General features: G+C 38.2%; 1 protein-coding gene across 1 annotated transcript in view; it reads right to left on the reverse strand.

Moving 5' to 3' along the window:
- Window positions 1-7261: 7261 nt before the first annotated feature.
- Window positions 7262-27924, reverse strand: part of ZSWIM6 (zinc finger SWIM-type containing 6) — a gene marked incomplete at its 3' end in the record, with an annotated part of 111434 nt that continues 90771 nt past the window's right edge. Inside the window, exons 8-14 of the mRNA XM_079548053.1 lie at window positions 27202-27348; window positions 24772-25032; window positions 20955-21090; window positions 14344-14501; window positions 13658-13821; window positions 9524-9605; window positions 7262-8124 (exon numbers count right to left, since the gene is read on the reverse strand). Coding sequence (XP_079404179.1) covers window positions 7262-8124; window positions 9524-9605; window positions 13658-13821; window positions 14344-14501; window positions 20955-21090; window positions 24772-25032; window positions 27202-27348 — 1811 coding nt within the window. The remainder of the gene's footprint in view (window positions 8125-9523; window positions 9606-13657; window positions 13822-14343; window positions 14502-20954; window positions 21091-24771; window positions 25033-27201; window positions 27349-27924) is intronic.

Below are 27924 nucleotides of genomic sequence, written 5' to 3' on the forward strand. Positions count from 1 at the left end.
ATGTTTACCAGTGATGAACAAGAACCTGCATGCCACGCTTGTAAAAATCTGCACCAGCAGAGATGAGACACTGTCAGTTCTGCACTGCTGAAATGCACCACCCACGCCTTACTGTTTTTGGGATCCAGAAATGTTCGGGGATAGATCTACACTGATGAATGTCAGTGGGTACCATTTTTCCACAAAGAGGAATTCAGTGGCACACCTTTGATTCATATGCATTTCCATCTAAGATGCCATTCTGTCAGACTGCCTCTCTGCTGCCAAAATGTAATGGAATGTTGGTGGGAAGGTTCACTCTCTACTGCTATATCACCAACACCCTATTCTGAAGTTGTGGGCCAAAATATTAGCACAGAAGGCAGTACTCTCAGAGGAGCCCTCACCATACTATCAGAAGATGCCTGCCTTCTTCACAGCAAGGCATACTGACCATTATTGTGAAGTTTTTCTTCAACTAGATTTGTTCCTTTCTGCAACAAGGACAGTCAGACCTGTCACTTCGATGGCTATTTTGGAATATTTTTAGTTACTCTACCAATCTATTAAACATACTTAAAATTTCCATTAGATGGACAAAAAAATCTTTTTTTTCCACAGAAACCACAATTTCCACTCATTTAAGTGAGCAACTGATGTTTAGCATTATACAAATAGGACGTTGCTGGGAGAGACTTTCATGCAATTTTCCTTGTCACAACCTTAGCCTACTAAACTACTTTAGTTGTGCTGGTAAAGGTTTCTTAACAATTGGCAAAAGCAAGGACAACGTTTGTCCAAGACCACTCATTTTCAGAAGAGAGAGAGGGCTTCAGTTGCTCCATTGGTAACTCATCTGTGAGATCAATTGCAGTCTGACTCGTTTCCCCATGCACGGGGAAAATGATGGGGAAAAAAAAAAAAGCATTATAATTAGTCACTGTGCTGTTTAACGAGATTCAGGTCATCTGGAATTGAATGCCACAAACCCCAAATGATTATTCCTGCCTACTGACTGTGCAGAATTTGGCACTCCTTTTTTAACCACTGTTGTTCTTATAACTAACAGGCTTCACTAAATTCTGTGCCAAGATGAGCCTTGATGTAATTCCAGCAACTTCAGTAGATGAATATTTAGATCTGTCCTGAATCACCCCCATCCATTTTTTTCCGACTTTCCAGAATATTTTTATGAATAGTCATTTGCCTTTGAATCCTTGGACATCAAATCAAGACTTTCTGCAGTCAGATAAGTGATTCCAATGTCAGAATGATGAGCTGGGAGGGCAGACAGGGATAGGTCTACATGGTAGCTGTGCTTGTTGCCCTGGGTCTTAGCTCATCACGCTCTTAAGAATCAGTAGTTCACCTTCCTCATTAACTGCTCCATGGGTACTTCCAGTACAGCCTTAGCTCTTTCAGCTGAGCATTTTTCCAAATAGGCCTTGAAATTACACCTACAGAAGGACTAAGATTAAGAAAATTAAGAAGTTCTAACAAGAGCATTTGGTACAAAACGCAGTAAGAGACTCTACTCACCAGCTGGCTCCTGGGCTGACAGGACATTTCATAATTTGGAGACAGACTGTTAGAATTGGATGTGACACCTTCACCTCTTCTGCTGCCTATTGATTCCAAAGAACACACAAGTGACCACAATAATGGAACAGCAGGAGCATGGATTCTGTTACTAATGTTTAAGTTTTCATTTCAAACTATGAGGCTTAACAGCAAGCAACAAATAAAAGCTTAAAACCACTAAATATTTGAATTTGATGAACAAGGAAAGAATCTGAGAGAGCTCTTCACATTATGTAGATCAGATTTTGTTACGTTTTTTTTTTTAAAGGCAGTTCATGATCATAGAACTAATTATCTAGTCATAACCATTCTCTACAAGTAGAAAATGCACAAATCTGTTAGGGCTGGTTTCAGAAATAACTTGTGCTTTGTAGCCATGTTAATAGAAATCTTTGCTCTTGTGACCTTGCAGATGTCTGAAAACATAGCAGCTGATGTAATTTTCTTTTTAAGGCATTTTTTTTCCTCAGAGCATACAGTGCTCTACTTTTACTGCTTTTACTGCCTTTAGGTCTAGGTACTACTTACTGTCAACATTCCAGAACAACGGCAGAGGCAATGCTCCAGCTTCCCATGTGTGGTACAGAGCTTACACTTCAACAGGGAGGCAGATAATCAGTAAAGCCATTCCTTACACTTATCTTTACATTCAATACAGTCTGCAACACTGCAAAATATCTCCACTACTTGTTGCATTGTATTGAGGCAAAGGTTAAACTTAACACTTTGGAGTTTGTGTTCCTTCCTCTCTTAACCTTGTAAAAAGTATGCTTCCATAGGGACAAGCATTTAAAAGGATCACAAAAATATCTGCCTACAAACACATCATATTTTATCCTTAAGGCAGAACTGCAGAGCAAGAAACCAACTGAGGGTATTGTATTTCACAATCTATTAAAGGTACCAGTTATACTGCCATTTTGTAAGTTACATCCTTCATTAAAAGATGAATCAGCGGGATTTTTATTATCTTATTTTTGAAATAAAAAAAAATGGAAGGCTGTCTGACTTTTCAGTAAAAATCCACATTTTAGATAAAATTGAAGATGTCTCACTGAAATAAATTTACTTCTCATGCCAATTCACTCTATGGAACTACAAATCTAAATTGGCACAATTCAGAAAGTAAAATTTTCCTCTATGTAAACGGCACCCCAGTTTTGATGCACTTGGTTGCTTACACTTACATAAAATCTTAATTGCTACTAGACAAACTTGAAAGATGAGCTTGAACTAAATTGACGTTAGAAACTAAGTGCTTTAGAACACTAAAGCATTATTGAAAAGCCAGTTTCAAAGACTTTTGAAAACTCGCAATATAACATGCAGGATGAATGTACAAAGAAGATGATAGAATATGGTTTTCCTGCAAAAACTTATTAATGCAAAGCACGTGGAATATCTTCTTTGCTTAAAAATACTAGGAAACCAATTTTACTTTCTAATACTAAAAAAAAAAAAAGAAAAAAAGACAGAGAAACGAAAACAGAGAGAAGGGCCTACAGAATTTCATCTGTACTGCAAAAATTGCTGGTTGGTCATCCAAAGCACTGATTGAGCATATTAGCAGAGTCATCATTTTGAAAGAGCTCCATCTGTTCTGCTAGACAGCCACAGTGATCCACAGTCTGTCTTCCAGCCACAACTCTAGATTCAGAATATTACCTACAATTTAAAAAAAATCTAATAAGCTCGTAGTAATGTACATGCTATCCAGTTTTAGTCTACTGCCATGGCATTAAAATCAAATGATTTTGAGATTAAGACATGAAATACTATTGAGGAAGCTAAATTGTCTTGAACTGCAGTTGCATTTGGAGTCCTACATATGCCTCTTCTCTTCCTCTCTTTCAAAGAAGAAAACTTTTAACACTTTTTCTCTGAAGGGAAAACTGGATGTGGAAAAGAACTGAGTGCTGAAATACTAAAAATCTAAATTAAAGCAATGTAGTTTGGCTAAGAACAATTTCTCCTGGCTTCTGTTCTGGCAAAATGAAGTCTATAGAAGAAGTTTGAAAATGAAGGTACAAGCAAGACATTTCTGGAGGCCACAAGATGGAATCTCATAATTCAGAAGTAACACCACATCTTTAAGAATTTCAACCAATTCACCAAGAGAATAAAGATTCAGTGGCAGTCTGTGATGCGAGAGAATCATGCTCAGTTCCCTTCACTACTAAACAACTGTCCTGGATTCAAAAAAAAAAAAAAGAAAAAAAGTTCTCATTTAAGTGAATATCGAAAGGTACTGCAGCATTTTAAGACAATGATAGCCATAGTGTTCAGCTGCAGATCTCAAGGATATGGAACGAAGAGAAACACTGTGGTATTTTGACCAGGCTTCCTTGTGCTCCAAAATTAATTCCAAGGCATAGAAATTACTTCGGAAATATTTGATCACAGTTTTCACCAACAGAGCCCTCAGATATTTTTTTTTTCATGGAATCTTTTTTCTCTTTTACCTCCACAATGGAAGAGCAGTATATAACTAAACTAGAAATAATGGCCAAGCCTCAGTGTCTGAGGATTTTAAACATGGTGTGATTCTTACTGTGTAGTACTGCTAAGGACTACACTGGACTACACTGTTTTAACAACGACTATGAGAAAATTCAAATATATGAATGAAGCCACTACTAGGAAGGGAAGGAAGTTACAGAAAGTAAGACCAGAGGGCTGAAGCACCTCCCTGGCAAAGACAGGCTGAGGGAACTGTGTTTGTTCAGCGGGGGAAAAGGCAGCTACAAGGAGACCTCACTGCAGCCTTCAGTATTTAAAAGGGGATTATAAACAGGAGGAGAATCAACTTTTTACAAGGGTTGACAGTGACAGGACAAGGGGGGAGTATTTTTAAGTTCAAGAAGGGGAGGTTTAGACTGGATGTCAGGGGGAAGTTCTTTAGAGTGCTGAGGGGCTAGAACAGGCTACCCAGAGAGGTTGTGCATGCCCTGTCCCTGAAAGTGTTCAAGGCCATGTTGGATGGGGCCATGGGCAGCCTGGTCTACTAACAGATCTGGAGGTTGGTGGCTCTGCCTGTGGCAGGGGGGTTGGAACTTGATGATCCTTGGGTTCCTTCCAACCCAACCCATTCTAAGGTACAGAACATTAGAACTACCACCACTTGAGCACAACTCAGTTATTTGGAAGACACCATAAAGACTGATTATACATGAGAATACGTACAAAGATTCAGACCTTTTCCTTCTTAATCTTCCAGTGACTCAGGTCTCACCGTCAGAATTCACAGGTACAGTGGCTTCTCTCTGATAGTTGCCTGCCAGTTCTTTTTCTTCAGTGGAAGATAACTGAAAATGAAAGGGAAGGTGTTCAGATTACATAGTCATGTATGACATCATACAACGTATCAAAGATTTTGGTAATGCAGAAAACTCCTATATTCAGTCATGCCATAACCTACTACTCACCAAGGTATGGAAAACATACATAAACCCTACAGAACAAGTGCTTCCAAGAAGAGGAAACATTGGCTGTGAGCTGTGAGCCCAGTGGAGTAAGCTGCACAGATCAGAATACATGGTATGTTTTTAGAAAAGTCGAAGAGCAGCAACAATTGTCCATGAGCTTACTGGCAGCACAGCAACTCTCACACCCACCTAAGCTACCGATTGAGATGGAAGATATCACTGTACCACCCCACCAGGGCAATACGTCAAGTCTTACTGTTTTGCAGTGCACAATACATGTATTCCTCCAACTGCAGGAAGCGTTTGGTGCCTTCTCATGGACCAGGCCTTTTCCCATCTTTTGCACAGGATCTGGTGCAATTGTGAGTGCAGCCATTTCTCTGCAGTTTTTTCAGGAACAAAATTCTTTCCTGTTCTTTGTGGCCATATTGTTTAAGACTGTAATGCCTCAAAGCTGTAAGCTGGGCAGTTAAGATACACAAAACATCTGTTCAACTCCAGTAACACACCATAAAGGAGACAGAATCAACTTTCAAAAAACTAATTTTAATCAAAACAAAAAAATTGTTGATCATTAACAAGTTTATAAAACAGTGAATTTTTAGTTACATAAATAAATTGATATCAGTGTATCAAATCTTAATTACTTTCAACTTCATGAGCATGTTTACATGGGTGATGAAGTACAACCTTTTTACCTATTATAATAAATAAAATGGAGAGCATGAAATAGTTTTTCTAAACAAAAACACCTACAAACATACTTCTAGCATGTTCTCTAATGAAGGGAACAAGAGACACTGGACAACTTTTGCACCAAAACATAAAAACTGCTTTAAAAAGCACAAGGATACAGAACCATCAGCTAAAGTAAAGACACTATACTGTAACCAAAGTTGGTATTTAATAATATTATGAACAGTTTGGTAGTTAGATCTCCAGTTTGGTTATTTTAAAGCATTAAGACAAGGCAAGATAGAAGGCTGCTTTTGTCTGAGTAATTCTAGAGAAAATAAAATATATTAAAAAAACAAACTGAAAAGTAGAACAGTCATACCTACACAACTTTCTGTCCTGCACAAAGTCAAAATACCTATGCAGAATATATATATATAATATATATATATATATATGTTATTTGTGCACAAAGGTTAGCTTATTATTAGCTCACTGCAAAGGCGTAATGTGTCACGTCAATCATTTTGAAAACATTTTGAGTTTTGTGTCAAAAAGGATATTTCTTTTAAGTTTTCTAGGCTAGGAGGCACAAACCCCAACTCTGGCATACTGTATTCTTAATTCTAAGGCTTGCTGCTCTGGCTGTGTATTTTTTGTTGTCCCTCTTTACTATAGTGCCTGTTACAAGCATGTGTGTATGTGTGTATACATATATATGTATACACGGGTTGTATAAATATATATATATAAAATATTCCCCATTAGTTATCAGTCCAACCATGCAATCCAAAAGGTGGCTCTGCATAGATGCCCAGCATATAGTTCACCACCTGAGCCAACCCTGAAGCAAGGCGCACTGTAGTCCTTCTGATAGGTTTTTTTTGTTTAAAACCAAGCTACTGCAGCTTCAAGTATTTTGCATTAGATAGATTTTTTTATAAATTAGTTAATGTTATATTTTTCAATATTCAGACATATACTATAATATATATACAGTACAATAAATGCTCTCATTCTTTTTTTTAATTTTTTTTGATAAATCCCTGAGAATGTATGTTGACAGTCGCTAAGTTTCCACATGCACAAGCATTGTGTGCCATGCTTCTGGATGAACAGCACTGCAAAGCCACGTGGTCAGCCTTTGAACTATTACTATTTCATTTGTTGGTTTGTTTAAATATGCTGAAATGTAAGGATGAGTTACAAAGGAGTAAAGCTGAATCCATTCGAGGTACTTATCACAGGATGGAGGTGTTTGGTTTTTAAAGCCATTGCAATATACGTTTGTTTTTGAGGCTGTGAACGTATACAGAAAGAACAGGAGAGCAATGTGGGCTTTTGCCACTTGACAACATATACTCAGTGTAAACCAAACCTTTTTTAACCTCTCTCTCATACAAAACAGAAAAAAGGAAAAAAAATTAAACACACAGACTTTCACAACATGACAGTTTAGTTTGAAAACTCAATATAACTATACACATATAATACCGGTGTGGCTCTGTTTCTTTAAGTTAAAAAGGATACAAAGGCAGGCTCAAGTAAAAACAAATCATCCCTTCCCACCCCCCCTTCCCCTCCCCATTCACACATTTTTGTCAACCAAACCGCTCGCGAACCAACATCATCAGTTTCTTTTTGCCTTTGTAGATTTGTTTTAGGTTGTCAATGAACTGTGTAAACTGGATGTGTCCATCATGAGCCATTAAGAAGGTTTCTCGAGCCTTGCTGAGGAACTCTATAAACTCACTGTAGTGTCGAGGGCTGATGTGAGTGAGACGTGAATGAGTCGTATTAATGTAGGCTCCAATCGTGGCATCCAAGAGTTGCCTTAAAGGGGCTTTGTCCAGTGACATGAGCTTACCAGAGGTCCTCCTTCCATGAAGTCCTACCATGCCAGGAGTGGTCAAAGTACACCTACGCAAAATGTCTGACAGTACTGTTGCACATTTGACACTTTTGACAACCAGAGGTATTATAGCTGCTAGCTCATTTTTCCCAAGGGAGTGGCTGAGCGCACATGCCCACAGAACGTCATTAATGGCAGGGTGTGTGTCCTGATTGTAACTCAGGTTGAGATGTGTCATGGCCAAAGTGGCCAGCTTGTAGGCCCGCATAGGGTAGCCGCGGTGCTCCATGTATCGTGCTATAGTAAAAAGCTGCGAGTAGTTCATGCCAGTTGTAGCAGCATCTAGAACGATTTGGTAAGCGGTCTCAAAAGCTATGTGATCCTTTTCACATAAGGTCAGTGCAGAGAGGGCACAGTTTTGAGGATCCTTCATGGCACACTGAAGAGCAAGCGTCCTAGCACTGCTGGCCAGCTTCTCCTGCTGATGGCAGTCCAGGTGCAGACGGACGATGGTGCTATTGGACATCACCGTTGTAGCAACAATACTAGTGGCTTCGGTTGGAGTGAACAGTGTAAACCAGTTTTGCATGATGCTATCCAGTGCATAAACACCTGTAACAGAAAGAAGAGATCAGCTGCAGCTGATAAAAGCTAGTGATACAGATGCTTAGCAAGAGATCATGTTTTTAGCAGTCTATAAGGTTATCAAGGGGATGTGCCTTGTCAAGAAAGCCCAAAAAAGACAATAAAACAGAGGCTAATGTGCAAAATCTGCAGCAATCACTGAAATGCAGAGGACAATGTAAAAAAGCCTGTAAGATAAACTTTAATCTCCTGGTGTGACAATTGAGCTGTTTTACTTATTATTTAAAACAATTTGGATAACAAGATCTGGCTCATTTGGTCTCATCACATCACTCAAAAGCAACCTTCATATTGAACTATTTTAAAAAGCAATTTTAACTTCTTTTCTCAGTGTAGATCACAAGCTCAAGAGCATGCAGAAAAGAACATGAAACCATACTAATGGCTTACTTACTAGAACATACTAGTAATAATAGGCATGCCTTAAAAAAAGAAAAAAAGACCCAGGAATCGTAACTGACACCTGCTTCCAACAGGTTTTCAGATACAGCTTGAATCAAAATCAAACACGCCTGAACACTAAGCTGTACATTAGGAAAGTACTTGGAGCAATATTCACTACTTGTTATTACCTGAAATAGATATTTTATTTAGCATCACTTTATTCCTGGTGTGAATATATTTGTTTGGCATGGGGAGGGTGGGGGAAACTGACTGATGGGTTCCATAATTTAACTTTGTGGACAACTAGAGTGTTTTATTTATGCTAGAGGCAGTTTACACACATTTGTGAAGCCATCTAAACCACATCCAGAGGCCCTCATTTTCTCTGCAGGACTCTGATGCTTCCTGTGCATCCCTTCACTCACGTGAAAAAATGGAGCACAGCCAGAGCACACCATAACTACATTTAAATAAGCAGATTCCTTGCTTTACCAATATGATTAATTTTTAAGAGTACTTAGCATGACATGATAGGTTCTTTATTGGATACTTCTATTAGAATATGTAAACTAATTTAAAGCTTTTACAACCAGCATTTTATTTGCCAATACACAACTACACGAAGTAATATCCAGGCACTATGCGTAATATACCCTCAGTAATAATTATCTCTGCAAAGATATGAGAATGTTAAAACAAGAGCACTGCATCAAAATTTTGTTACACACCCCTGTATGCTGCATGGCAAAAAGGTCACATTACATTACTCAAATATCATCTCAACTGGCCTGTGCCTATTCCATCATGTGCTCAAGGAAACCACTCATTATTGCCATAATTAATACTTGACATAAAAAGGAACTTTCTAGATAACAGAAAGGTGAAACAACTTGCAGAGCTTGGGAATTAACAAATAAGATCAAGTTATCTAAGATTAACTGATGAAAAGGCAGGAGCTCTTAAAGAGCATCTTTGCACATACCTACTTCTGTTGCACATGTTACCAGCCACCTCACCATTTCCCGCCGTCGCCAATTCAGTGTTGACAGCGTCATCCGCATCACCTATTAAAACAGAAACAAACAATCCTAATTGTAAAACTGATACAAAAAAACCCAGCAGTTAGGTATTTAAGTTACTCAGATACACTGGGGTTCAAAATAGCACTTCTTGCTCTCTCTGCTCTGCTACGTCTTTCAGTTGACACGTCCAAAGATTTGAAAAAGACTTCACAACTATCTTAGAAGAGCATGCAGAGTATAATTCCAGCTGCAGGCCCTTCAAGTCTAAATGAAAGGTTATGTTTTGTTAGGGAAAAGCAAAAACAAAACTAAGTCCAACCAATTACGAATGAGTCAAATTAAATTACATCGTCTCCTCTACCTCTATGAATAGTAGCCTTCAAAGTGGAAGTGTTCACTTTTGTTGGGCAAACTAATTTCTCCCTACATGTGTGTTTCTTTTCACTGACTTCAATAATACAGACAATAATTTAAATTTTAATGTCTGCTAATTCTACAATGTTATACACACACTTCTAAATATATTCAGATATTATTAAACCACTCATAGCAATGATTTCTCTACCTGAACAGAGACTCCGCAAAAAAAGCTCCATCATAAAACCATCAGAAACCCAGAGTTCTTAAAGCTTAGATTGCAGTGCCCCTATTACATTCCACTATTAATTATTGCCTGTGTTATTTGCAAAATGTAGGCAAAAATGTTTCTTCAGTAAGAAAAAAACAAACAAACAAAAAAAAAACACTGCACAGAAATTGCACAGAAAGCTTGCTTTGGCTAATCGAACATTCCACAGACACAGGTAAAGAATCCAAATAGTCTTCTCTTTTACTATCTCAGTCATCATCCCATAGCAATAGCTGTGGTAATGAAGTTAGGTCAATCATAAAGCTCTCAGCAAGGAGCAATATCCATTACAATCAAAAATCTACTCATTAATGGAGTCAAGCAGTACTTGTAAGAGAGTTCTCTGCTCATGTGCCTTCCCAGTAGTAAGGTGGCTTCAAAGCAGTATGTAAACCTCTGTCATACCAGCTATTCCTGCCATCTCCTTTTGTCCTAAACTGTAGAAAAGATAATTAAGAAGATGGAAAGTCTACTAAAAAACATGCATGAACTGTGTGGTTGTGATTCCATGGTGGTCTCCAAGCATTCCTACCTTAGGAGCTTGGTGACTGGCTGTCACAGAATAAGAATTTTATTGGCTTTATCAGCCTCAAACATGGGAGCATCAGCTTGACTAAGCTATAATGTAAGTGCTAGAGCACAGAATAATATTTTGAAAGAAAGTTGATGTTTAAGAATCAACTCTATGTGCAGATGCTGACCCACCTGCTGGGTTAAACTACAACAGGAGTGCAACTATCTGTCCTCTCCATCAATGAGAAAGTCAAGACTTTCTTTACTGACGCACACATAATTGAAGGCTAATGCTCTTCCAGTATCAAAACCAAAATTTTAGCTTAACCCTTGTAACAAGAGTGAACCCAACAGAAAATAGATCTATGGATTGAATTCTGCTACTGATGCAAGAGGGAAAAGTTTAAAAAAAAACAAACAACTGTATGAATGACAACTTCATTTGATGTCTACTCTGATTACATTCTTCTCTCTGGTGGTCTGTAAAAGGATCAGTCACAAGAGTCTCCAGCAAGCACAGTCAACTCCAGTGCAGACAGTCCTAACTTGAGAGGAAAACACATCATCATATCTAGTCCCTTGACCTGGACAAGTTTGTCTTCATCTATCTTGGAACTGTATTTTTTTCACCTGATTAAACTGATGGGCTGAGAACACTAAGAGAGGGGCCCTTTAATGATGATTAAAAATAAAACAAAAACAAAAAAACAACAACAAGGATTTCAAATAAAGCATATATTGATGTCTTGATCAAAGAGGAGCTGAAACTAATTTAAAACCAAGGAACTATTTCACTTGTGCTCAAAACACTCCTGGAACACCTCTTCTATCGATGGAAGGGGGCTTCTCAACAAGTAAGTCTAAAAATAATAGGAAACCCCTTTAAATGTAGTAAATTGTCCCAAAATCAAGGTCTCTTCATTTGGTCCTAATGGATTTTTATAAGTTTCTTAATCTGGAGGAACAGAAGAGCTCAGCTACTCATGAGAGATGCAAGAAATGGCCAACCATTAGCTTTCACAGCAATGTAAAAACTCTTCGTCATATGCACTAGAAAAAGATTTATTTACAGGTATTCATGGATTCACTTCAGGTATTCACTTGCCAAATATGCATCAAGCAACCATCTGCACTAATTCACTCAGCAATTCTGCCAGCATACTTGTCTGTACATGTGCAATAATATTCTCATTGACGTAGCATGATAAGCAAGTGGAGGAACAGAAGCTGCTCTTTCATCTGCAGATCTCAGAACATCAGTGTCAGTAAGGTTCTGAAAGACAAAATACACTTGAGGTGTTCCATGACCATTTTGCCATGCTCATGACTTCCTTTGCACAACTAGTTAAAATGCTTTCCCTTTGCAGAACACATGCTGCCGCTGGAAACAGGGAGAAAGAACCCAGTAGTCCATATGTTTCTCCCTAATCTAGAACAATGCAGTAAGCTTTAATGTCTTGGAGAACCCAGTGAAAGAGTTGTGAAATTGCTAGTGTCACCTCTGAAAAGAACAGCAGAGTTTCTATACCAGTTTAGGTTTTGTTTCATTCCAAGTACTGGATTTAGGAGGAACTGTAGAACCACAGAATACCCCAAGCTGGAATGGGCCACTGAAAAATCAAACTCAGTGTCTAAGAGCTTGTCCAAATGCTTCTTGAACTCTTCTAGGTTTGGCGTCATGATCATAGCTCTGGGAAGCTTGTTCCAGTGCCTCACCACTGTCTCAGGGAAGAACTTTCTCCCAAGAAATACAAATTCATGATGTTTCTCTCATTACATTTCCCTGAAGGACACTATCAACCACACACAGGTATCTATAAACAGTGACATCAGATGTGTACTGCTACTAATGAATTATCCTTCAATGTCTGAGGTGACTCATAGGTCAAAGATCTTTCTTTCTCAAGTAAGCAAAAATTCAGAAACATACCTAGATGTGAAAAAAGAAATAGTTTTCCACAGCAACTTTAAGAATAAGAAAGGCTAATGAAGAGTACAGAATCTTAGCTTTCTTAAAGATTTTTACTTCTAGAAGTCTAAAATAAGCAAGTAGCACCTTTCTTTGTCATGAGAAGCAACTGAGATACAATATCCTCTCCCCAGAATTCTCTGCAATTTTGTTTACTGAAGCAAAGTAATAAATGGTTTCCTGATCTTTGCATGGCTTGGTGTTTTTTTGTTTTGTTTTGTTTTTTGTTTGTTTGTTTGTTTTAAGAACTCCCTGAAGAGGGATGAAGAGATTTATTTTTGTTGAATTGTGTAATCTCCACGGCACATCAGTGTATGGCAATATTTCTCCAGATATTTAAAAACCTAGCAGTTTCCTTTTAGCTTGATAAGTCTCCTAAGAGCATTAAAACTGGCCTGATGCTGCTGCACACCTCAAACTGCATCTGATGCAGATGATCACCTCAAAGTATGTGGAGTGCAGTATTTGATGAAGAAAGTGCGAGGGCTGCTGGTAGCGCAATCTGTTTTAGAAACAGGATGTGGAGTATGTGGAGTATGTGGAGTGCAGTATTTGATGAAGAAAGTGCGAGGGCTGCTGGTAGCGCAATCTGTTTTAGAAACAGGACATTACGATTGCCGTTGGTTTTCCCTATTAATTCAGCAGGCAACCACCACACCTTGTTTAGGAAAATGAGGAAGGGAAGAAAGGGAGGAACAGTAAGAAGCTCCTCAAGACCATGCAAAATACCTAGCACACTGCTAAAATAATTTTTATCTCTGACCCATGAATAGAATAATGCTCTGCAGCCAGCCACTTCCAGTTCTTTCCACTCAAATGGAACGAAGAGGCTGAGCAGACCCTTGTTCCAGTGTGAAGTTTACCAGTCAACTTCACATCAATAGGCAGCAAGCCAATATGGTCCTCATAGACTTAAAGATCTGAACCCACCAACAGAGTCTATTTGCTGTATTCTGCTGTCTTAATAATGAACAAGAGAAATACCTGAAGGCCCAACTCCAGAGAAACTTTTAGAAGAGTGATGTCAGGCAAGCTGTCCATGAGTGTAGCTATTTTAAATGCATCCTGCGCAAGTTTGAAGATGTGTGATGAAGAGTGGATGTTTTTCTGTATGGATTCTAACACTGTTTCCAGCCTCCGAACATCACCTGCAAGACGTAAACAGAATCAACAAAACAGAACAAGCTCCCAAGACATCCAGAGATGCATTATAAGTAAGCCTGTCTTGCTGCAGCAATAGTATAATGATTCTGTTGTTTGCATTTTGTTGTTATAAACCTTCCATAATTAAATTGCATATCAATAAAAGATATAAGAGGGCACAGATTCCTTTTGTGTCTGATGATGTTAGTGTACTACATGCCAAAAAGTCAAGCTGATTTGTGAATTTTAGAAGTGACTTGTCCACTGCTGGGTCTCACAGTCATGCATCAGAAGAACAAAAAGCTGTCTTCTCAGCCTCAAATCAAATCTGCCTGGCTATCCTTTAAATAGCTTAACTATTTTACTAGAAGATTTAGTGAAAATTAAGTCAGTTCAGCTTGTTGTTCCCATTTCAAGCTCCTGTCAGACTGCCATTTGGATTCCTAAACACAAGATTTAAAATCTGTTTACTCCATATAATATTAAAAGCATACATTTAGCTGAGTATGTAACTGACAGCACTGTACCTTTGGCTGCTGTTAACATGGTTGATGCCAGCTCACACTGCTGGGATTCAATGTGACTTAGAGTGAACCAGCGGGGATACCGGTTTGGAACAACTGATGCAATGTGGTGTGGGCGGGACATGTCTCCAGAAGGAGCTGTAGATTCCAATACTAGCAACCTGAAATAAGGAAGAAATCCTCTTTCATTAAATCATTATTACATTAGGTTACTCATGAGCAGAACTAAAGCTTCAAGAACACTTGACCTTGTTTATAAAATGTGCCCTTTTGGGTATAAAAAGATATTGGAAAAATCAGTTCTTTTTTTTGAGGAAACTGAAAAGCTTGGGGATTCTACTTGCTAAATTTGCTTGTATCAGCAGTGATCTGTACGAATGCACAGGACAATTAAGCCATCCATTAAGCAAGGCAGTTGAGACCTTCTACATCATCCTTAGAGCTGAAACATTTTCTCTTGCCTTTTTTCAGCCTCTGAATCACAGATCTCAGGATGGAAAATGCTTCTCCATCATAGTGAAACATATAAATGTTTTCCAATATTAATGCATGCACAACTTCAACTTCCTTTACGTGCAAATGATTAGGAAGGTAAGGAAGATGGTTATTAAAGAAGTCATTTGGATTTTGATCTTAAAAATCAAACATACCAAAAAGGAAATTTCACTATTTAACTACTACATACTTTTTAAAGTCCTTAAGCTACAGTTTGCCAACGTTGCATAATATACAATAATCTGATGTTAGGATCCCAAACAGCAGTGACACAGGAAGTTGCTTCTAAAGATACTTTTTAGACTGTTTTCTAATCCTCAAGCAAGAATTTGAGGTTATTCACTACGAAGTATTTACACTTATAAAATTCAAATTTTTATGCTTTCTCTTGACTACTATAGTAGAAGGATGGCCAATAACAGAGACTCAACTGATAGCCCACCTTCCACCCAGAACTGATACACCATATACAACATAAATGCGAAAAGAAGTAGAAGTGGTTGAATGAAAATGTTTTTATTCAACATTTAAGCATGGTTTCAAGGCATGAAGGGTTAATGAGACATCAAATGAAAGTAATGAAAAATGTCCGGAAACAAAAGCTTTCCAAATGCTAGTTTCTTCATTAGGTTTAAAGTTTGAGTTTTCTGGCACTCACAACACTCTAGCAAATTACTGTTCAAAAAATCTGAAGACTTACTTGTTAGTGTGCTCCTATACTGAAGGCTTTCTAATTATTTACTCCTGTAACATACCAACTGCATCTTGTCCAAAAGCAATCTCTTCATTGTTACCCAACAAAGAAAGCAGGAATGTGTTTTTGTGCTTTTACATTGCTTTCACATGATTAGAATCTCAGTGCAGTGTAACACAGGCAATTCCTTGAAATTCTGAACTACTTGGTCACTAGCAGACACCTCTATTTTCCAACACTCATCCTTTCTGTGAAGTATTTTACAGAGAAAATGACCTTATTGAGTAATATGCAGAATATAGTTATGTGATCCTACTTAAGGATATACAGCAATTCATATGGACACAGCCAGACTAAGTTTAAACTAACTACCTCAAAAACAGTGCAAGCGAACCACAGATTGGTTTGACTTCCACAGAGTTTTCTAAAGGCCATTTTGACTCTGTCAGATGGGCCAGCCATAACACGACCAGCACCTAATTGACTTCTACAGGATCTGTAGGTTAAGGTATGTTTGGGACAACCAACAGGGGATCAGGCCCAGCACGGGTTCATAAAAGGCAGGTCCCGCTTAACCAACCTGATCTCCTTTTATGATTGCCTGGTGGATGTGGTAAAGGCTGCTGATGTAGTCTTCAACAAAGCCTTTGGCACTGTCTCCTACAGTATTCTCCTGGAGAAGCTGGCAGCCCGTGGCCTGAACAGGTGTACTGTTTGCTAGGCAAAAAACTGGCTGGATGGCTGGGCCCAGAGAGTGGTAGAGAACTGAGCTAAATCCAGCTGGTGACTGGTCACAAGCGGTATTCCGCAGAGGTCAGCACTGGCACCAGCCCTGTTTAATATCTTTTGATGATCTAAACGATAGCACTGAGCATATCGTCAGTATGTTTGCAGATGACACCAAGTTGGGAGGAAATATTCATCCATCTGGGGCTAGCAAGGCCTTCCGTGGGATCTGGGCAGGCTGGATAGCTGGGCTGACGCCAGTGGGATGAAGTTCAGCAAGAGCTGGGTCATGCACGTAGGCCACAACAACCCCAGCCAACAGCACAGGCTTGGAATAGAGAGGCTGGAAGACTGTGTGGAAGAAATGGACCTGGGGGTGTTTGTTGATGCTCAGATGAACATGAGCCAGCAGTGTGCCCAGGTGGCCAAGAGAGCCAAAGGCATCCTGACTTGTTTCAGAAGTAGTGCTGCCAGCAGGAGCAGGAAAGTGACCATCTGTCTGTACTCAGCCTGGTGAGGCTGCATTTTGAGCACCGTGTTCAGCTTTGGGCCCCTCTCTACAAGAAAGCCATTGAAGCTCTCGAGCATTGCCCAGAGAAGGGCAACGAAGCTTGTGGAGTCTGGAGCACAGGCCTTATGAGGAGTGCGAGGCTGAGGAAATGAGGATTGTTTAGTCTGGAGGAGGCTTATAGGAGAACTTATCACATTCTACAAAGACCTGAAAGGAGATTGTGGCAAGGTGAGAGTCAGACTCTTCTCCCACATAACCAGTGACAGGACTAGAGGGAACGACCTCAAGTTGCACCAGGGGTGGTTCAGGTAGGATATCAGGAAAAACTTCTCTGAAGGAGTGGTCAGACACTGGAATGGGCTGTCCAGGGAGGTGGTTGAGACACCAACCCTGGAAACATTCAAGAAGCATGTACATGTTATACTAAGGGAGATGGTTTAGCTGGGAAATATTGGTGGTAGGTGGGTGGTTGAACTTTTTCAACCTTGGTGATTCTATGATTCATATCAAAAATGGAGACCTTAATATAGTTTTAGGACATTTGCAATGGTTTTAACGTTTTCTGTACATTCCTGAAGCAACTGACAGTACCTTTAAGAATTATTTAGCAAAGCTCATTGTAAATATATGTTAGGGTATTTAGCAGGTACATGGAAATACCACACACTACACAAATACCCATCAGGACTTTATTCTACAGTTTTCAGATACGTGTATGTGCACGCTAAAATTAAAAAAAAAAAGAAAGAATTAACCAACTGCCAATTTGATTTGTATCAAGGGTCAAATCTCTGTCCTACTACTGCTGATATATCTTTTTTGCAAAGCTTTATACATGAAAAATAATGTGTGTAAATTCCTCAGCTGATTTTTTTCCAAGCACAGAACGAGGAGGAAAAAAGACAAACTAAATAATTTCAATAAACAGGAGAAATCTCAACTACTACAGAATGCAAAAGTAGCAACAAATAGAGTATGAAAGGAAGAGGCTGTTTTGGGAAAATCTTTTGTCACTTCAAATTTCACTGCCAGCTTCTGTGTTCCGCTGCTGTAAAAAGGAAATGCTGTTGTGAATTGGTGGCTTTCATGCAATTTTGGCAAGACTAAGGAACATCAGAACAAGCACAAGCTACAACAGATTTAGCTTTCTTAACTTTTTTTTTTTTTTTTTTTTTTTTTTTTTTCCTTTCAAACATCCATTATTTAGTTAGGTCTTAGCAATGCTATCTTGTGACTAAACATCATCATTAAAGCCTACTTCCAAAAGCGTGGGTGAAATTCATACTTCACAAGAGATCAGCTAAGCTACCTCAAATGTTCCGATTCCATGTGAGCAGTCAACTAGGTCACCACATATCCACATTTCTCTAAAGCTCCACTCTGTATGTTCTGATGCAGCGAGAAGATAAATGCAGACAGTAGAGACCATCAAGAATAGCACATCCTGTGTTTGCAAACCTGAGCTATATCAAAGGCACAATCTCAGTTTCTATTGATTTTTGTATTGTGTATTCCCCACACTGAAAGAGGACCAAAAAATGAAGCATGAACAGATGATTTTGAACACACAGAGACAAAACAGAGCTACCAGTAGCTCTATAACCAGTAGAGCTCTACAAATTCATGTAGCTCTACAAATTCACGTAGATTTGTGTGCAGGTTGACTCTAAATATGTGTGGAAATCAAGTAACTATGGCTTTGTGAAGTTAACTTATTTGAAAAATATTGAAGCAAAAAAAGAAATATGCTCTACTTCTAAAACCATGAGGAACTACAGAAGTTCCTAAACAGCACTTTTACTAATTTTCAGGTGACATTTTTATCTGTGACACTTCCATTTACTCACTGCCATGGAGGAAAAGATGCTCAAATCTCCTTCTTCTGATCCATTCTACCTCACAATCCTGAGGCAAGTATTCAGTCTACTTGTTTGTTTTCTTTTCCCCATGAAGGCAACAGTAAGTCAGTTTTTTTTTTAATAAGGAGTTCTTTGTACTATGAGCTACCACTTTCATACGAATCGGAAAAGTAAATAATCTTCTTAAAGAAGACTTTTTAGAAGTTTTGAGAAGTACTTAAGAATGCAGAGACATCAAACAGAGAGTATCTGCATCTGCCATTATCACAGCTCAAAATAGGAGTCCATATTTCTAAATTGTGCCACGTATCAAAGCGCAGAAAGACTGACTTTTGTTTAGAGATTAATTCTCATCTGTCTTATAGCAATGCCAAATGGACTATGGAGAACTGACCTAATTATACCAGTGCCTCATGTAATTTTAGCAGATAGAAGCAAACAGCTAATTTGCCTCAATGAGGCAGCTCATTTGATACTAGTTTGTCTGCTTGTTTGTTTTGTTGGTTTTTTCTGACAAACAATTTCAGCTGAGATGGCAGGAAAGTGGCTGGATTAGCTAAAGATTTCATGATCTAGGATCTTTTAGCACTTTGTTTGTTTCTTTTGTTGAGAAAAGAAACTTCCAGAGAAGTTTTCAGGAGTGACATGCCCTTGTTCAAGAGGAATGGCGTGGACATCCACTGAAGTGTACAGTGCACTATGCAAAGCTGCTGATATATATCTTTTCCAGCCTCTCAAGTTTAGCTTAAAGAGGAAAACCCCACACGAATGACCTCTGAGAAACACTTTAACACAATAACTGGAAATTAATATAAAGACAAAAGTCCACTTCACAAAAATCAACTTTTTTTCTTTTTTACTGTGCCTACTGTACTATCTTGACGATCTGCTATAACCAGTGTTTTTGATACATTTAAGAAAGAAAAGAGGCATATGTAGCTGACAGCTTTTTGATCATGTTTGAATGTTCTCAATAGTTAGTTAACGGTGCATCGTCTCGTCAACACAGTTCCTAAATTCTAATTACAAGCAGCAAGTATGCAAGGCCATCTTGTATTTCTGAGACTCCTCCTCTAATACCCATTGCCAGATATGTGTAAAGACAAAAACAAATGAAAAACAACTAACCTAGGCTAAACAAACTTTTGGTCTAATCTGATACAGTCACAGAATCTCCAAGATTGGAAAAGACCTACAAGATTATCTAGTCCAACTGTCTGGCTACCACCAATAGTTCTCATTAAACCATGTCCCTGAACACAGCAGTAGCTATCCTGTTTATTTCTTTGACCACATAGTTGTTTTCTCCTTGTTTAGTATTCTGCAGAAACTCCAGAAAAAATAAACATATCCAAACCACTAACACAATCTGCCTGATGAAGATAAATACCATTAATGTGGATAGCACATCCTACAATCACTGTGCAATCATTCTTGATAATAGTGACCACAAACACCAAACACACATGTTTAAACAGAAACTTGATTGCTCTTAGCAGTCACAGAACTGCCACAACCAGCAGTCATCATTTAATACAAGTTATTGACAGCAACCAGGCAATCCAGATGGGACCAGCTTCTTCCCTGCAGTGTAGGAGGACAACAGATTTATTACTAATCATTTAGACCCTTGAAATTTCCTTCAGAAGGCTCTTCTTAGCCACTGTTAGCAATCTGGCCTGCCCTGAAATCAAGCCAACACATACTGAGAGCTCCCTGAGAAATATCTTTCTCCCCATTACTGAAGACAAATGGGATGCAAGTCACATATTTTGCTATCGTATAACATATACTCCATTTAAATCCCAGTGTTCACCCAGAAGTGTGCGCAAGACCAACTAGTTATGAAATAACAAGTAGTGTATCAGACAACACCACATGGTTTGAAATCTATCATTGACAGCTTATTTGTAAAGATAGCTAGTGGAGCTAACAGTCCTACAGAACTACCACTAGAGACTAAGCAGGAGATGATACTGGAATTGCTGGTTACATGCATCGTCCCGCACATCACTACCACCACATACAAACAGAGAACACACACGATAACACTGCCACTGTTAAACACAAAACCACACATCCTAACAGGGATGCTAGAATGAAATAAATAGTTACAACAGAATGCTTTTTTACAGTTGGAGGTAAACACTAATTGTACATTTATAAATTGTTATGCCATATTTAACACAGACATCACTTGGTTTGACAGATGACAAAACCAAAGTAATTTGTCCTTAAAGGGAGTAATGCTGAGGTCTTGCTTACCAAGCTTTCCCCTCTTTTCCCAACTGCTACTTGTGGTCTTTCTAGGTGACTTGTGAATACATACCGCATGGCTCTCAGTGCAGTTTTGTATGCCAACTCAGCATCATGAGGTAGGAGAGAGGTGAAGAGATACTTGGCAAATGTGTGCATTGGAACGCTCTCTCGATGAATGACTTCCCCTAATCCACTATATGGTCCAGCTGCAGAAAAGAGAAAAAAATGTCTATCTTTACAGACTGTTAAAAAACAACTTCTGCACCTTTAAAAACATTCACTACAACTGGTATCCAGTGTTTGCTGTGCTAACGGTAAAACTGCATTGATTATTTTTTGTTACTCATATCATACATGTATCACATTTATATGAGGACTGCTCTGAAAGTAATGCCTCCTGTTTTATGACATTAGCTCATTTCAGAGGCAGATGTTGGTGAGGCAGTAGAGGTTGAACCTTCTCACCAATATGCCATTACACGTTGTTGCCGTGTGACAAATGGTAGAGAGGGGCCATCTGACAAATGGCATCTGACATGGAAGTGCATATTAAGCAAAGGTCTATCACTGAATTCCTCCACAAAGAGAAAACAGCACCCATTAGAATTTATCAGTGGTTGCTGAACTTTTACAGAGGCTGAACAGTGGATGTGAGCACAATGAGGCAGTGTGTTTCAGCAGAGGGTGACAGGGACAGTGATTCACCTCCAGTGCAGATTTTTACAAGTGTGGCAAGGAGGCTCTTGCAGATCACTGGCAAAAATGCACAGCTAATGGTTGTGATTGTGTTGAAAATTGTGTTTTGTAGCTGAGAATTTTCTCTATCAAGTAGTGGTATTGTGCTCTTCGTATCTGACGTAGTTTCTATGTAAATCAACAGGAGGCAATATTTTTGGGGTGACAATAGGTACAATATATTACAAACCTATCACATACCATATATTCTTTGAGACAGTGAGACAGAATGCAAACTGCACAGTACCAGGCACACTACCAGCCCACACACAAGTGACAGTCCCAGAGCATCATAGGGCTCATTTCACAAGTTTATGGTATGCAAAAGCTGAATGTGTTAGTCTCAGCTTTGCCTCCATACCCTTAGATTGTGTACATGAATCTCTACACCTCCACTAAAAGTGTGTGTTCAGTGAAGAGGTGCACATCTTCAGTTGAAGTTACATGACCAATGACTACAACAGCACCTGGTCCCTATTAATCTCACCTAACATAAGGCATATAAATTATCCTTTGGTCTAGATTTTGTCTCAAGAGAAGACAAGGTCAGATCTTGCAACAAAACCTTGTTTTGCTAGTCTGTTATAGCCATGTGATCTCAAAAATTACATTTGCTATGAGAAAACTACTCCCACTGCTGTGACAATGGATTTTGCACATACCAAAATGAAAAAATGCCGTAATTTTGCACATTACGAAATACAGTGCAGTATTTCGTAAGAACAGCAAAAGTAAATGAAAATTTAAATGTGATTATTTCTTCGATGCATTCTGAATGTTAACAGTGACCACAATACCATTTTTACATTTTTCCTGCAATCACATGAAGCTGCTGTTCATGTTAACATGAACACTATGCCAAGCAGTTCTTGGCTTCAGCAGCTAGTGTAATATGTTGCAAGATACAGAACAAGAATTTTATGTTAATTACTACTGGACAATTACAGCATAGGTAGCAACCAGCAGTCCTAGAAATTACTGAGAGAGAATAGGATTTTACTTCCTCCTACACTACAGATTTCAGTACACCACACTTGGATGGACAAGGACTGGATGAGCACAATTCACTGCAGAAGCACACACACCATTTATATTTCCAGCAGCAGTTTAAAATGGCTGGCCCTACAGATGAGGATGTACAATTTAAGCAGACATTTCTTCTGCAGAAGAGGATGAATTCCATGAAGCAAAGTTTGTAACAACTTGCACAAGCACATTTGTTCCAATGTTTTTCTGACTGTTTCTTCTACACAGCACGAAGGTAAAAATACCATGTGAAATGAAAAAGAATCTGAGCTCTGTAGCTGGGCATTTCTTAAGATTGGAGCCAATTACAAAGGAAATATCAATGAAGATTTAGTAGTGACACAGTGTCTTGTGTAATCATTTAAATGAAGGTGAAGTCCATTAAAAACTATCTAGCACAGCTTCAGTGAAAGGAGCTGTTTCATATCTTTGCCAATTGGTGGTTCAGCCAGAAACTCAGGACCTGAGGAATACATGACAAAGCATTTATTTGAAAATATATTCTGCCATTAACTTAATTGTCAAGCAAAAAATTAAAACAGTTCTTGCAACCAGTTTCAACATTCTATCTTCCCATGCATTCAAACATTAGCTGCACACAGCATGCATTAAGCTTTCTTTATTATATCTACAAGACTTCAACTATAAAAACACAACTGATATGATTAAGATCTTCCCTCACTGTACAGTATTTCCTCCATGGGAGCTGGCAGTTTCTGTCTAATCAGGTGTAAACTGAAGACAATGGAAAGAAAGTTACATTTCTCAGCAAACAGCAATGCGAGACCCTCTTTGCACACTGCTCACCACAATTTCCTAGGTAACTATTTTAGCACATTTCTTGCTATGGTCAGTTGTTGACTGCTCCAAGGAAACAAAACATCACTGATCAAAGCAGCAAACAAGGAAGCACTCAAGAAAAACCCTGCATTTCCTTCATGAAGCATCCTTAACAGTTAAGAATGCAGCAAATTGATTTTATAATCCATAAGATCTCTGCCTGGTGGTTGTTAATAGCTGGATCCAGTGAGAAGCTGCTCTTGTCCAAAGGCCATAAAGCAGCAGCAGAGCATATCATAATAGAAACTCCCTATTGTGCAGCTTCTCTGCAATGTCAAATAGCACCATCAGTAGATAACAAAGTCTGTAAGGACCTAGTCATAATGTATCTCTTCCATTAAATGAAACATTTTTTTTCTAAAAATGTCTCACAAAGCAAGCAAAAACCTGACTGCTGTGTAACAGTCTTCACAACTTAGCTACAGCAATATTGCACTCCTCACCATGCCTTGAACAGGTATTCACCTAATGAGCACCTTTACAGTTTTATCTCTTATTTAAAAAAACAAAAGCTAGGCTATTTTCTGAATATGATTTTAAAATGATGTGTGTTAATCCTTTTTAAAAGTTAAAGCAAAGGCATGAATTCTTTTCCCACAGATTTTATTGCAATCCACCGCCATGACTCCCAAACAGAAAATCGCCTTGATTGCAGTTTAGCCACAAGGTCAGTCTTTAAGCCTCAATATCTGACCATGTATTTTAATTTTCAGAGATGATTCAGACTTCAGAGGGAATTAATTTTCTTAGATACTAAATAAAATATTATACTTCTATCCCAGCAATTTTAAGTAAGTTTTCTAAGCTCTTTAAATGGGGGGGGAAAAAAAAAAAGATCTTGCATTTACAAAGGTGACAGCTCATTTTCAGGAAACAAGTGATGTTTAGAATTCTGTTACCTGGGAGCTGCTGATAACTGATTTCTATAATATTTAATTGGAAGCCAGGGCTGTATAGTTAGGCTACTCAGATTATGACACACAACACATAAATCTTAAGAACAAAATACGTTAAAAACTGAAATGAAAGGCTCATATGTCAGTAAATGCCTTATAACTAAAGTGAGTGTACTACTTGGTGTATGTTTCATTTCTTTTACAAAAATGAAACAACAAACTTGGTGTATGTTTCATTTTTGTAAAAGACTGTAAACAAAATTTTGCTGGAATTCTACATGAAAAAAAACATCTTAGGTAGGTAAGATCAGTTTCCACAGAAATACTAGTTCCATGGGCTTCTGTAAGTGAAGACAGTTTAAAGAACAGTTAGTGTCTATATTGAGCTACCTTCTAATAAGAAGACTGCTTGTTTTCGAAAAATCTTCACCAGAGTATCATCCAATTCAATTTCCTGTAGCTTAGAAATGAGTTGCTCCTCATTTCGACAAACCTTCTCTTGTGCATACAAGCCATCTGGCATTATTCGTTGCTGTCCCAGCCCTATCAATGCTACTTCCACAGCCAGTGTTAAATACGATTCCCCTTCTTCTAAGAACTTGTGTGCAGGCAGGTGCTGGTACTCCAGAGATTTGCATTGCCCCATGTTCTCTGTAAAGGGTAACAGAAAGAACAACACATCAGTAAGCTGTTCTAATCCATAATCTGCTTATAATGTCACATTTACAAATGCTACCTCTGTAAGCATTCATTTGTTTAAAATGATTTAAATTACTGGCTTTATCTTAAGATCCAATGCAAACTACCTGATGCAGGGAGAAATAAACCAATTAGAATTTAAAAAATAATCACACAAGTAAAAAAGAAAAGATTTGCCTTTAACTCACACAATTTAGAGGAAAGCAGTTTTTCCTCCAGCTTTGCATTAACAAGACCAAAATTAGACAATGCATCTCGATTTTTTGGTTTTTTTCCTCCCTCACGTGTTTCTGTATCTCCTTAAAGCCTCAATGTTGTATCAGTGGACAGGGAACACATTTATATCTCAGCATATATTTCAGATGAAATAATTAAGACTCTGCAAATACAGTAGACCTAACAGCTTCACAACTTCTTAAGCATTTACTGCTAGAGTTCTTCAGGAATTTTTATTATATGTGACTGCTACATTTATGATAAACATGTATAGTCTCTGGTCTTAATTGACATTGTTCTTACTTTAAGTACAATACTTGGAAATTCCATAGAGACCAAACGATAAATGGCTCTAAGAAGTACTACAATTCATTTGGCACTCCACAGATGACAAAACAGTATTCCAGCCTCTAGCAGTTAACAGGCTTATTGGGGAAGAAAAACCTATGATGACAGATGTTGGGAGATAGACAACTGCAGCATATGAGAAACCAAAACACATGCACTGTGTAAGGGAAGTTATTTTTCAACATACAATTTCCATTTCTTAAGTTGAGGGTTTTTTTTTTTCATTTGTTATGGGTTGGTTTTCTTCCTTGTTGCTGTTGTTTTTGCATTTTTTTTTAATTGCAAAGAATTTGGTTTCTAGTTTCTTTTAATTAAATGTTCTTCCAGAATAGGTGGATATGAGAGAGATTGTAAGTTTACTGAAGAAAATCTCACTGAATGAGTTTTGAGGCAAAGCTCTGAGGTGATTGGGGATATGAATATGTAAGAGTTACAAGCAGAAGCACCCAACTTCTATCCATACAGAAACTACTGCAGAGGTGGAAATAGACTGAGAATGAGGAATGCATCTTATAAATGCTTGCAAAGCAAATACTGAACTTGAAACAGGCATACACATCCTGATCAAAAGCATGCATGAATTCTGAAACACTGCTTTCCAGTTCATATTCTTTGTAGACCGTTGTAATTGTTTTGCCATCTATTTGAAGAATTATGCGCATATATAGCTAAGAAATCTAATAACAACCTGCGCTGCATTAGGAGAGCGCTGCCAGCAACCAGACCCAGCAGGTAAGAGAGTTGTTTCTTCCCCTCTATTCAGCACTGGAGAGAGGCATGTAAAATGTCGCATCCTGTTCTGAGCTCCACAGTACTTATGGTCATACTGGAGCAAATCCATTGAGAGGCCACAAAGGCGATCATGGGCCTGGAGATTCTCTCATAGGAAGAAAGACTGAGACAGCTGGGACTTTTCAGCCTGAAAAAGGCTCAGGAGGATCTCATGTAAAAATATCCAATAGCAGAACATATAAATGACAGTCAGATTCTTCTCAGTGAGATATCATGACAGGACAAGAGGCAGTGAGCACAAAATTAAACACAAGGTTCTATTTTAGCATAATACTTTTTTTTTTTTTTTTTTTTTTTTTAATTATGTGTGTGTTTACTGAAGAGATTGCCCAAAGAAGCTGTAAAGCCCTCATTCTTGGAGTGCCTCAAAATCCAATTGGACACAGTCCTGACCAACCTGCTGTAGCTCACCATCTCTAAGCAGATCTGCTTTCCATTCTCAACAATTCTGCAATTTTGTGACCTTCTGCATTATCTCAAAAAAAGCCCAGAGGAACGTATGTGGAGATGCTGCTACAGTAAGAACTCATTTGCTTTTATTTTACACATGATATATAGAATTTTCAAGAATGAGCAATGGATAATTTCAAAGTGTTTTTACATAGCTTAGAACAAAATTCTACTTTCAGTATTTTCTCTTTTACACATTTTCTTAGAGAAGGTAAATATGAGTTCTTACACCATGTTAATTCTGAACAGAAAGGCAGAAAAATGCATCTGGATACTGAAAATACATAGAAGATAGCTTCCTGTGCATAGCCTTACCCATGAAGTCTGAGAATCCATGGAAGCTCTCATCATCCACCCTGCAGGCTTCCATCAGGCTACTGAAGAGAGTGCCAACTGGATCCAAAGGATGTCCCACCCAGCCTTCCAGATTTGTTATTGACGTTACTCCCTTGTGGAGAAGTTCTATGTTAGAAAAAAATTTTGTGAGAAAGGAGAGAAACAGAGCATGTTAGCTGCATAAAACAATTATAGAAGTAAAATTGATTAAGATGTTTTCAGTACCAAGTATAAACAGTAGCCTCTGTTAAGAAAGGCAAAACAGTATCTTCCCGGGCAAACTATTTAATGCGTATGTTTTAGAGAAAAAAAGTAAAAGAACAAAGGCCAAACACCCTTTGAGCACTAACAAAGCATATTATGAGCCAAGAATTTCAACTGCAGCACTTCTTAAAATTGTACTCAATAGCAGGAAGTCTTCTGAAAACATCTGCTGATAATTACATCAAAGATACCGACTTTTTCTTTTTTTTTTTTTTTGTAAAATATCTGCATCTCCTTCCTGGATCAAAAGATGTAGTACCATTTTTCACATCTTAAGTGAACATGATGGTGCTGAAACAAATGAGAATACTTTAAAATATGCTCCATTAAAAAAAAATCTGAGTTTACATCATCTAAATATTCACTGAATAAGTAAACTCAGGATTATAGCTCCTTGTTAAAAAAGAATGAAAAGGTTAAATGAGGTATACAAGAAAA

The sequence above is a fragment of the Tetrao urogallus genome, assembly GCF_951394365.1.
Source record: "Tetrao urogallus genome assembly, chromosome: Z".
Lineage (NCBI taxonomy): Eukaryota > Metazoa > Chordata > Aves > Galliformes > Phasianidae > Tetrao > Tetrao urogallus.